This window comes from Callorhinchus milii, unplaced genomic scaffold (genome assembly GCF_018977255.1).
Source record: "Callorhinchus milii isolate IMCB2004 unplaced genomic scaffold, IMCB_Cmil_1.0 Scaffold4, whole genome shotgun sequence".
Lineage (NCBI taxonomy): Eukaryota > Metazoa > Chordata > Chondrichthyes > Chimaeriformes > Callorhinchidae > Callorhinchus > Callorhinchus milii.
The window spans coordinates 8372708-8384329 of NW_024704745.1; the positions used below are offsets into that span (position 1 = coordinate 8372708).

General features: G+C 44.5%; 1 protein-coding gene across 1 annotated transcript in view; it reads right to left on the bottom strand.

Annotated features, from left to right (window-relative positions):
• The window catches only part of znf654 (zinc finger protein 654), a 29179-nt gene extending 20072 nt beyond the window's left edge, over nucleotides 1–9107 (bottom strand). The window contains exons 1-2 of the mRNA XM_042334029.1: nucleotides 8966–9107; nucleotides 2739–2884 (exon numbers count right to left, since the gene is read on the bottom strand). Of these exons, the coding sequence (XP_042189963.1) occupies nucleotides 2739–2884; nucleotides 8966–9094 (275 nt within the window). The 5' untranslated portion in view covers nucleotides 9095–9107. The remainder of the gene's footprint in view (nucleotides 1–2738; nucleotides 2885–8965) is intronic.
• Nucleotides 9108–11622: the final 2515 nt, after the last annotated feature.

Consider the following 11622-nt stretch of genomic DNA (forward strand, 5'->3'; position numbering starts at 1 on the left):
GCTGTCCTTCAGATGAGGCGTTAATCTCAGGTCCATCTGTCTGTTCAAGCGGACGTTAAAGATCCCATGGCACTATTCGAAAAGAGAAGGGAATTTCTCTCGTGTCCTGGCCAACAATCCCTCAAATAAAATTGGTCATTCACTTCATGGCTATTCGTTCATTGGTTGCTATGTTTGTATACACATAAACAGTCACTCCACTTCACAATTAAATCCTGTGAAGTGATTTGAGACGTCCCCCTGACATGAAAGGGCCTATACCAAATGTAAGGATTATCATTATTTTGTGGAAGGTATTTATCAACCTAGTTTATATTTATATGTGGTTTATCGTCCACATATACCCATACAGATCTTTTCTATAAAAGCATTTTTTCCTCTTTTGATCCACTCATCGTTCTGAGTTATATATTCCTCTCCTTTTACGCTTACTCTATCCTGCAGTCTGTTGTCATGGCAAAGCGTGCATTAATTCCCTCCATCCCCATTAATGGAGAAATATTTTGCCACTTCTCTTGCACTGTGTGAGCAACAGCTCAACCCTTTGGAGTAATAAGATAATAACCAAGAGATTTTAAAATGTTTCCTCAAATTGAGAATCATATCAATTTCCAGCAGGATAAAAACATTTTTACATCAAATTACCAGGAGCTCTTAGCAGCCCAGAATTCAAGCTCTCCTATATGAACTAATATATGTACTAATCATTCCAGTATTGTTGATGCTTATACCTTTTCAAGTTTATAAAGGGACAACTTACTGGAATAAGTAAAAGTTTAAGCTTGCAGAATTTATTTCACTGTTCAAATGCAATTAAATCTATTAATATACAATTCCATTTGGATCACACAACAGTGTTCTCTCTCCCTAACGTTCTCCCACATCCAAACATCAGTGACAACACTATCTGTGTCTGCCCTATGTTCAAATAAACAAAGGTAACAACTACACAAAATTTACAATGAATGGCCTAAAACCTCTAATCTTACACGCAGCAGATAATACTGTACATCGGAAAATTACACAATGAGCTTTCAAAATATTGGTTAAAGAAATTAGCCAAAACGCTACACAATCATTATGGCAGTCCACTTGGTTAATTTCACATGTGAGACCATAAACAAACAAGTATAACAGACTTACAAATCCACTGATGTTTAGAAGTTTGTGTTTAATTCTTTCACCCACCACCCCCCACACAGGTGACCAGCCACAAGCTACAACAGGATATGGTTAGCAAGAAGTCAAACCACTAGGACTCTTTCAACTCCCCCCATTGGCAGGGCCGCACTTTTTCAGCGAATCAACCACAAGTACCCACTCTGTTATAAACCTGTACACACAGTGTGTTAGGCCCCGGGCCTTTGGCACTGTTTGCTCGATGCTGTTACTGTGGGTGGAGCGGTTCGGTTGTGCATCCGCAATACGCAAGCGTGAAATCGGCTTTGCCCAGAGCCCAGCCTAAACTGCGACAAATTCTTGGTAAGAATTGTACTATTCAAATTAACACTTTGTGCTTTAAACATAACTGCATGTTCAGGAGAGGCATGCCTATAGTTTTAATCCGGATTGTTTCACAAAATGCGTCTCTCGATAGCACCAGTCAACCCTATGCAATCGCCCGCAAAATTGACCAATATTTCCGCAATTTTGTCAAAGGTTCTGTCATTTTTGGCAAATATTTCCACACTTTTCTATTGGCCCAGCCCATCACAAGTTGCATCCCTGGAGTATATGTGCATTCTATTTTTACTTCCTATAAAGAGTACTTTACATTTGTCTGCAGTTAACTTAATTTTCTAGTGCTCAACTGAGGCCGAGCACACTTTGTAAAATCTTGTCTGTCTCCTCTAATTGCATAATCTCCCCTTGTTATCTGTAAACTTAACTACCTTGCACTCAAGTCTGAGAATACAGGTCATTTACGTATGATAAATACATAAAGATCTCAGAACAAACGCCTGAGACAAATATATTGAACCTTCCAAATAACTTTTGATTTGCCTCACAATAATAAATATTTATCTCATGGCTGTTTGTGGGACTTTGGTTGCCCAAATATTTACCTTATAGCTTTCAAACAACAGTCACTACACTTGGCAGTAATTACCTGTGAATTGCCAACATAAGCAACTATACACATGCAAGTTCAAGGGCTCCGACACGTTACTCTGTCTATATAAATGCAAGGCGTTGTTGCTGCAAGTTATCGGTCATGGTATCAGCCTGTGTTGGTAATGGTAACACTCTCACCTCTGGGTCAGAAGGTTGTGGGTTCAAGCCCCAAAATGGAAACTATTCTAGTGCTGACTATTCCAGTGCAGTGCTGTGGGAACACTGACAGAGTGGTCAAATGTAAGAGGCGTCCTCTATCCAATGAGACATTAAACAGAAACCCAGTCTACTGGTTCAGGTGGATCTTAAAGATCCCTTGGCACTATTCAAAAAAGGACATCAAACCCCTTAGAGGAAATATTAATCATTCATTTCATGGCTGTTCGTGGGACATTGCTGTGCTCCAATTGGCTGTTGCATTCACCTACAAAATACAGACATTACACTCTACAGAAAACACAGAAGTGCTTTGAGATATTTTGACGAGATAGTGCTATATCAAACACAGGGTTAACAGACTGATATTTCAATTAAGTTAGCTAACCACAATTTTACTGTAGATCAACTAACGTTTCTGATGCCTTATTGGAGGCTGAATAACAATACCAAAAAAAAGTACTTACAAAGCCAGCCGGCTCAAGACATATTGTATATGTTCACATTCCGCAGCGAGAAGGGGTCTTGCTTTGGTAAAACTGCAAATAGCATTTTTAAGCACCTGAAGTAGTGGCAAAGGGACCTGCCAAGTCCCAGCATACCATTCAGTCACCTGTTTGGAAAAAGAAAAATGAATTATGAATGAAGCTATTCCATTACTTGCTGCGGTTTCAAATCTTTGAACATTCCTCTCTCAAGAGCAAAACTTCACTTGTCATTTATTCAATCAAGACATTGGGTTATCATTAGTTTCAATCTCGTTGTCTTGGCACACCTGAAAAAACTAAGTAATATTGGCAAGTAATATTTTTCTCAACTTTGTTCCCCTTCTTGAAGGGTGGCAAGTCATGGCAAGATACTGCTCCGTGTGCACAAGCAGCTCCTTTGGACAAAGTATCTGAATGTTATTGATCGCACGTGAGCCCAGACTGTAACTGGATATTCAGCTGTGCCAGAAATGAGAATGCAAACAAACAAAAAGAATTGAATTGTACATGAACTGAACTGCTAATATAATTACATTTGCTAGCAACACAATTAGGAAATCCATGAAGTTGTTAAAAAGTATTCCCTTCGAAAGTTCTATGGGGTACTTTGCAAAGGTCTTTATGTTTGGTAGACTGAAAAAAGTCTACGCCAGTCGAGAAACAAATTATTTGGACGTGACTGCTATATCAGACAAATGGTTATGCATAATCACCAACACCATCAATTTGCGATTNAAAAAAGGGCAATTCCGAAAAAAATTACCATCCAATTTTAGAAGATTTTCATCTCTACATTTGGTGTTCCAGATCTTGATTCGAGTTTAATCGAAACCCTAACAGTAACTCCATAAAACAGTGGCTTGGGCACTGTGATGAACACCTTCAGGCAAAATGACTGCATAAAACTGTGAATTTCCATTCAAAAACAGACAGATGTCCTGTTGCCAGAAAGAGGAGTGTTTGCTTCCAATTGCCCTTAACATTTTACCAGAAGAGAATCTTCACAATATGCTTCGACTACAGAACTAAAAGTTATGAAACTCAAACAGAAATTAAAATACAGATATTAATGCAGAGTTACTAAGGATTCTGAACCTTGAACTTTTGAAACCTAGATCACTGATTACATACAAATTACAAGGATGCCCTCTTCCATGACAGTTTTAATTGTGCAAGCATATGACTAGATCACCGCACTGGCCCAAGGTAGATTAGAAACAATCAGCAATAGTACACAAGTTATAACACTGAATCAACCCTATCATGTTGTTGTATCGTATTTTCTTTAAAAATATATAGAAAACTATCTTCCTAAAAAAGAAAGATGAAAGAAAACAGATTCCTGCAATGGAGAACAGGTCAAAAACAAAACTTGTTGGGACAGTGCTGGCAGCAAGCTCACACCCTGCAATGCAACTCCACAACAGGAATCATGCCGACAGTGTACCCAGATTCCGCTTCCTCTTAAAGGAGTACCACAGTACAACTTCTTTTGTGAATCGGCAAAGCATACCTTCATCACTCCACCTGGGGAAATCCTTTTATAGCTTTCAAAAAAAAAAACGCGTGCTCTGCTTTACAATATGGAATGGCGCCTAACCCAATCTATGCCCCACCCTCCACATTACGAGGGTCTCAAGGTATGAGATAATTAAGTCTGAAAAATAGGCCTTCAGATGCAATTGGACTGTTATTTGCTTCCTGGATTACAATACAAGTGATACGTATAGCAACTCTGCTTATCTAAACGCGTGTTTTACAGAATCTTACAACACAGAAAGCCTGTGACTTTAAAAGAGTTTTGTGTTTAGTCACTTGCCCTTTTTTTAAGAAATCTCTATCCTTTAGCTTTTAAAGCTATGATGGATTCTGCTTGAACTACTGTTTTTGGTGCTGAAATAACGCACAGACCAGTGAATTAGTTTCTCTCCATTTACTTTAGCAAAACCTCTCAACATAAACCACTTCCATCAGATCTGCTCTCAACCTTCTGCATTTTAGTTTGCAGCCTGATTGTGCAGAACTGGTTTAGGAGTGTCCTAGTTGGTGCTAGAACCACAATCTAGATGTGAATAGATTATGATTCTTGTAACAACTAACACATGTTCTATGCAATCAGGGTCCAAACTGAAATAAATCTTTAATACACAAAGTTTCTTCAGTTTTTAAAAAAATAATGAACCATTTTATTGATTCTCAAAAAAAAACAAGATAGAAGTGACCTAATATTTTCCGATCATTTGTCTCACTTAAACAATAGCTTTGACAAGAATAATAAAATGTTAGTTTTAATATTATGACTTATTACTGTATTAATTTTCTAAAGAGGGATTACTGAGAAATAAAGTGTGTTGTTGAGAACTGTTGTGAAGTTCCCTAAGTTTCTTTTAATATAAAAACTTTTTTCTCAAATCAGCACAAATTTAACCAATATACTTTTTAAATGAAGGACACTCAATCAAAGGGTGACACACACCAGACTTTGAAACATGTAGGCTTCAATGTGCACCACTATTCAAGGATAGACAATTGTCATCTGCATTATTCAATTGGATATTAGACTATAAAACAGAATTATTACTTACGAGCTGCGGTGGCCAATCCTTGGCCCGGTAACATTGATTTATGGCATAATTCAAGAAATATTGAATCAAGACATTTATTTTGTTGGCTGATTAGGGTTAGGTTGGCCACTACTGACCGAGACAGACACAGCTATCAATTGGCAAACGAAGAGAGCATATTGGTCAGCGCACTCATGATTCAAAGCCTGGGGGGGGGTCAGAATATTTTCATACAGAGAGTGAAATTAACCTTACTACACTACATTTGCAGGCTCAATGAATTATTATGGTCTCCAAAAGTTCAGAAGTAATGGGAGCAAAAAATGTCCTTGGCATTTAGACATTTATCAAACTCTGTCAATAGATTATTTTATTCATAAGAAATCGGTTTATGCACCTGACACCAACACTGCTCAACTTCTGTTATCCAGGTAATCATGTCATGGGGTACTTAAGCAAATAGCCAAAACTGGGCTGAAAAACTAGTTTAGTATTTTCTTATCCTTAATAATAATAATAATAATCCTTGCATTTGATATAGCGCTTTTCACGTCGGGAGGACGTCCCAAAGCGCTTCACAGAACACACTGTAAAGTGAATTGACTGTATATTTGTGGGCGAACGCGGCAGCCAATTGCGCACAGCAATGTCCCACAAACAGTCGTGGATTGAAAATGACCAATTTTTTATTATTGTTTTGGTTTTGGAGGGATTATTATTAGGCGTGTGGAGTAAGGAAACTTGCCCAAGGTTTCGCCCTGCCTGGAATTGAACTCAGGTCTCTAGCTTGCAAAGCGAGTGCTCAACCACTGAGCTACAGGACTCCACGCATCCTTGAAGACAACAGTAATTTACAACACATTAGAGATTACACTGGGACATTCCCTGAAGTCCAAGAACTCTACTGAAAATATTGGTCATTTTTTTCCATTCATTCAACTCCAACCAATGAGTCTGGTTACCAGAGCTTTAATAAACTAGTAGAAAAGTGGTAGAAAAGCTATTTACCATCATCCAGTATGATAAAACAATAAAGTACTAACTTCCAACAATCTAATCAACACAATACATCCCAACCCAATCTTTCTTAAGTTTCTCTTCCAGTCATGATCTGACATCATGAACTGACAAGATAGTAATACCAAACATGTTGAAACTCATTAGCCTAAAACACTTTTTGCACCTGTTATTTTCCATGAAAGAAAAGTTTCACAGATTAGCAGCATTTTTCTGCACATCAAGAAATGATACACTTGAGAAACATAAAATAATAACTCACTACCTACAAATGTAATACATTCAGATATTATAACTTATATAGTACCTTATCATTGTTGAGACGTCACAAAGTGCTTCACAGAATATACTGTGAAATTAATTGACTATATATTTTGTGGGCGAAATGCAGCAGCCAATTGCGCGCAGCAATGTCCCACAAAACAGTTGTGGACTGAATAACCAAATCATTATTATTATTTTTGGTTCCGTTGAAAGGGATTATTACTACTGGAAAACAATCCGCCAATCAACTAACAACTGGGTTCCTACTTATTGCTAGGTAAACAGAGGCATGCCGAGTGATGAAATTTGCCTAACGTTTCGGACTGCCCGGGAATCGAACTCAGGTCCTCTCGCTTGAGGCGAGCGCTCAAACCACTAAGATACAGGACCCCACATTGCAGTAAATACCAGAGAACAAACCAGAAATCATAGCATAGGCGGTCATTCAACCAATCCAGCCTGTGTAACTGCCCCAAAACTTGACTGAAACCTAGTTTTAGGTTCCAGGTGGCTTACGTTGTCAACATCTTAATTAGGTTACAGTGTTGCATCATTCCTAGATATTGATTCCATCATCCAGAAATCTGCAGCCCAAATACTCTGTTATAAAAGCAAATCACCCTCTCACCCAGCTTCCCATCCTCCAGCAGATCAGCAGAAGATTAAGATCTTCAAATGCCTTCATGGTTTCACCCCACCCGACCTCAGTGATCTTCTGTGTCCTCGCTCCCTTGTGCTCCATCAACTTTGGCTTGTGTCATGCCTGGTCTACCCCATCATCAGTGGGTTGTTTTTTTTTCAGACACTTGTGACCCTGCCCTCTGGAACACTCTTCCCACATCCCTCCACCTCACCCCCTTCCTTAGCAGCTTTCAAAACCCATCTTTTTTTTAAAAAAAAAACTATTTTGACAGAACACTTGGTCACCTACCTCTCCCCTTTTAGATGAGTGCAAATTGTTGTTGTACAACAGCATAACCGTATTTTATGGCTAGGACAAAACCTGAAAATACATCACATGATGCCATAAAGCACCCAGTCCACCCTTCATCGTATCTTTATTGCTTTTCTACCAATATCATTCGGAACCGTGCTGAGAGGAGAACTGGATGCCTTACCAAAGTACAACACGCACGAACATTGGAAACGAAATTCACACGTCCACTCTGCCACTCCGCTCAAAACATACATACTCGGCTCTCAACGGCCAAACCTTCTGGGAATTACCAACATCTACAGACACCCAAGCAAGTCGGATTCGGCCTAATCGTGATACCGACTGGTGGTGGGGTGGTGTGTGGGGGGGGGGGGGGGGGGGGGTGGGGGGGGCAGACGACATGCACTCAGAATGAAAAACACTGCGATTAACAAGGCAATTAATCGCCCTTCATTAGGAGCAGTGTGAACGCAGACAGCACCGATCACATCTGATCGTTCACGAAACTTTATTTTTACGATCAACTCCCCCCCAAAAAAAACCTTTCCAAAGAGAGAAAGAGAAAATGATATATATATAACCGTCCTTTTTAAACACACACACACACACAGAGTGAGGAAGATGTGAAGACATATATATATATATATATATATATAGTGTGTGTGTGTATATATAACAACTTTTTTTTAAAAAAAGAATATTTTCAGAGGAGGCCGTACACTTGCTAAAAGTGTTATTTTTTTTGGGGGGGGGGGGAGAAAACAGAAGCAAATGTTATCTATTGCTCTCCCCCGTCTCTCTCTCTCTCTCTTTCTCTCTTCTCTCTGCCTGTCTATAGACGACAGCCATTTGCAAATAAGCAAAAAAAAAGTTTCCAAAGCACAACCCCCCACAACCCTCAACCCCAACCCTCTCACCCCTCGAAATAAACAACATGACAGAACACTCACAACCCTTTGAAATAGCTTCTTGCCCACCCACCCCCACCTGCACCCCCAAAACCCCAACCCACCCCCCCAAAAAAAATAATAACATGAAGTTAGAAAGCAAACAGCCAGTGTGTGAGTGAGTGAGTGAGTGAGTGTGTGTGTGGCAAGTGGCTGATGTGTGCCACAATAACTTTTGACTCTGGGTGCAACGGGAAGAGAGAGACAGAGGAAGAGAGAGAGAGGAGAGAGGAGGAGAGAGGGGAGAGAGAGGAGAGGGGAGGAGGAAGGGGGAGGGTGGGGGTGTTGTCAAGAAGCCCTCACTCTCAACATTACTCTCTCTGTCTCTCATCCTCTGCTCCTCCTCAACAACAACAAAAAACCAACCCCCCCTCCCCACCACCACCACCATCATCATCCACCCCCTCCTCCTCCTCCTCCTCCACCACCACCACTCCTCCTCCTCCTCCTCTCTCCCCTCCCTCCTCGGACACTCACCCGGCAAAACCTCAAGCAGTACTCGTTGGACACGGCGAGCAGGCCCGGGGAGGCCCGCAGCTCGGTCTCTATCCACTCCAGCTCCCCGCTCAGACCCGCCGCCTCAAACTCCTTCGCCCCTTCCGCCATGCTTCTCGCCCCTACCTGCGCGTAGCCCCGCGCGCCCTGCGCGATTGCGCGCGCACGCACGCTCGCTCGCTCGCTCTTTCCGTCGAACGGCGGTTGGGGCGACCGGGGGAGTGGGTGGGGGGGGGGGGGGGGCGGGGGGGGGGGGCGGGGTAACTCCGAACAGTCACCCGTCCGTCCGCACGCGTCACAAAGGGAGCGGCTCCACCCCCTCCTCCTCCTCCCACCCCCTCCCCCCGCACACTCCTCTCACCCCTCTACGTCCCGCCCCGCCCGCCCCCCTGTCATCCCGCCCACCCTCGGGCAACTCGATTGGCCGGCGGGGCGGGCCGGGGCGGGGAAGGCCGTTTGAGTGACGGCCGCCTGGCCCAATCATCAAGGCTGCGTGCTGACAAGAGCGCGGGGGGGGGGGTGCTCTCGAGGGAGGGGGGCGGGGCCGGAAGGAGTCAGCGCTGGTGGTGGTGGTGGTGGTGGTTGCATTGTGGGCATTGGAGTCTTTCCATAGCACTGTACAGCACGGAAGGAGGCCATTCGGCCCATCGTGTCTGCGGAATGCGCGCTCTCGCCCCCGGAGGGACGCGTCCTGTTCGCCTAATTCCGGAAAGTATCAGCCGCAGGTTGGCAGGAGCCCAAGGCTTGAGGAGCCCAGGGCGGGCATTGCTGGAGTCTTGGCGACGACGACGACAAGATCGCATTTGTGCAGCGCCTTTCACGTCGGGAGGACGTCCCGAGGCGCTGGACAGAGTACAGCATTTCGGACCCGAGCCGGGGTCGGGGAGGGAGAGGGGAGGGGAAGAGGGATGACCGATGGCGTGGTCGAAGAGAAGGGTCTTGAGGCGGGACTTGAAGGAGGCCAAGGAGGGGGCGAGGAGGAGTGATTGGGGGATGGAGTTCCAGAGGTTGGGGGCAGAGTGGCTGAAGGCTCTCCCGCCAGTGGTGGGTTGGGGGACGTGGAGCAGGACAGAGCCGGCTGAGCGGAGGGAGCGGGCGGGTTGGTAGGGGGTCAGGAGATCGCAGAGGTAGGGTGGGGCGAGGCCATGGAGGGCTTTGTATGTGAGGATCAGATCTTGAACTGGATCCTCCGAAGGATAGGGAGCCAATGGAGAATGGGGGAGATGGGGTCACGAAGTTTGGTGCAGAAGAGGACACGGGCTGCAGAGTTCTGGATTATCTTCAGCTGTGGAGGGAGGAGTTGGGAAGGCCGACAAATGTTTACATAATCGAGCCTGGAGGTGATGAAGGCATGAACAAGTGTTTCAGCGGCCTGAGGGGTGAGGTAGTGACGGAGTCAGGCGATGTTACGGAGGTGAGGAAAGGCAGAGCGGGTCATGGTTTGGATGTGGGGGAGAAAAGACAGTTGAGGGTCGAACAAGACACCGAGGTTCCTGACTGGCGGTGAGTTGTAGAGTGCAACCCCATGGAGGTTGATGTTGTCAGAGCCGGAGGTGATGAGGTGCTGGTGTGAGCCAATCAGGAGGGCCTCAGTCTTGTTCACATTCAACTGTAGGAAATTTGCCCTCATCCAGGACTTGATGTCTGACGGGCAGTCTGTCAGGACAGTAGTGGTCCTGGAGTTGAGGGTGGAGGCAGAAAGATAGAGTTGGGTGTCATCCGCATACATATGGAAGTTGACCCCATGTTTGCGGATGGTGTCACCAAGGGGGAGCATGTAGATATTAAAGAGGAGAGGGCCAAGGACAGAGCCCTGGGGGACGCCAGACGTGACAGTGCGGTGGCTGGAGGAGAAACCGTTAGAGGCAACAAAGTGGAGACGGTGAGAGAGAGAGGAATTGAACCAGGCAAGGGCAGATCCGTGAAGATTAAGTAAAGAGGAGAGGCATTGTATGAGGATGGAGTGGTCGACAGTGTCGAAGGCGGCAGAGAGGTCGAGGAGGACAAGGAGTCAGAGGGAGCCCTGATCACAGATGTTCAGAATGTCATTAGTGACTTTGACCACGGCTGTTTCCATGCTATGGGCAGCGCGGAGGCCGGATTGGAGGGGTTCAAAGAGGGAATGATGAGAAAGAAAGGAGCGGGGCTGGGACGCGACGACTGATCAGCTAAAACTGCATAGCTTGCCAATCATATTGCAAGCTTTCCCGCTGCTTATCCAGCTCGGACCACACTACTTGTTCGGGCTTTGCCTTGCCGGGTTAACGGGCTGAGTGGGATGACTTCCTGCCCCCAGTGACTGGTCTGCCCTTCCAAGTCCTGCCGATGAGCCAGACTGGCTGTGCTGTCATTATACTGCAGACCCACCTGGCTCAGGAACCGACTACTGACACCACAACAGAGGGCTGTCTCGATTCCGACATTCCATTGGCAGACATGCCACCTTGGAGCCAGTTCAGCTTTATTGGTTGGATGTATGGCATTTTAGCAAGCAAGAGGACCTAGGTTCGATTCCCAAGCAGTGCAAAACCTTAGGCAAGTTTCCTTACTCCACACACCTTAGCTTGCAATAAGTAGCAACCCGGTTGTTTGTCGATGTGAGTTGCTTTCCGAGGGTAATAATCCCTTCTCCAAAAAAT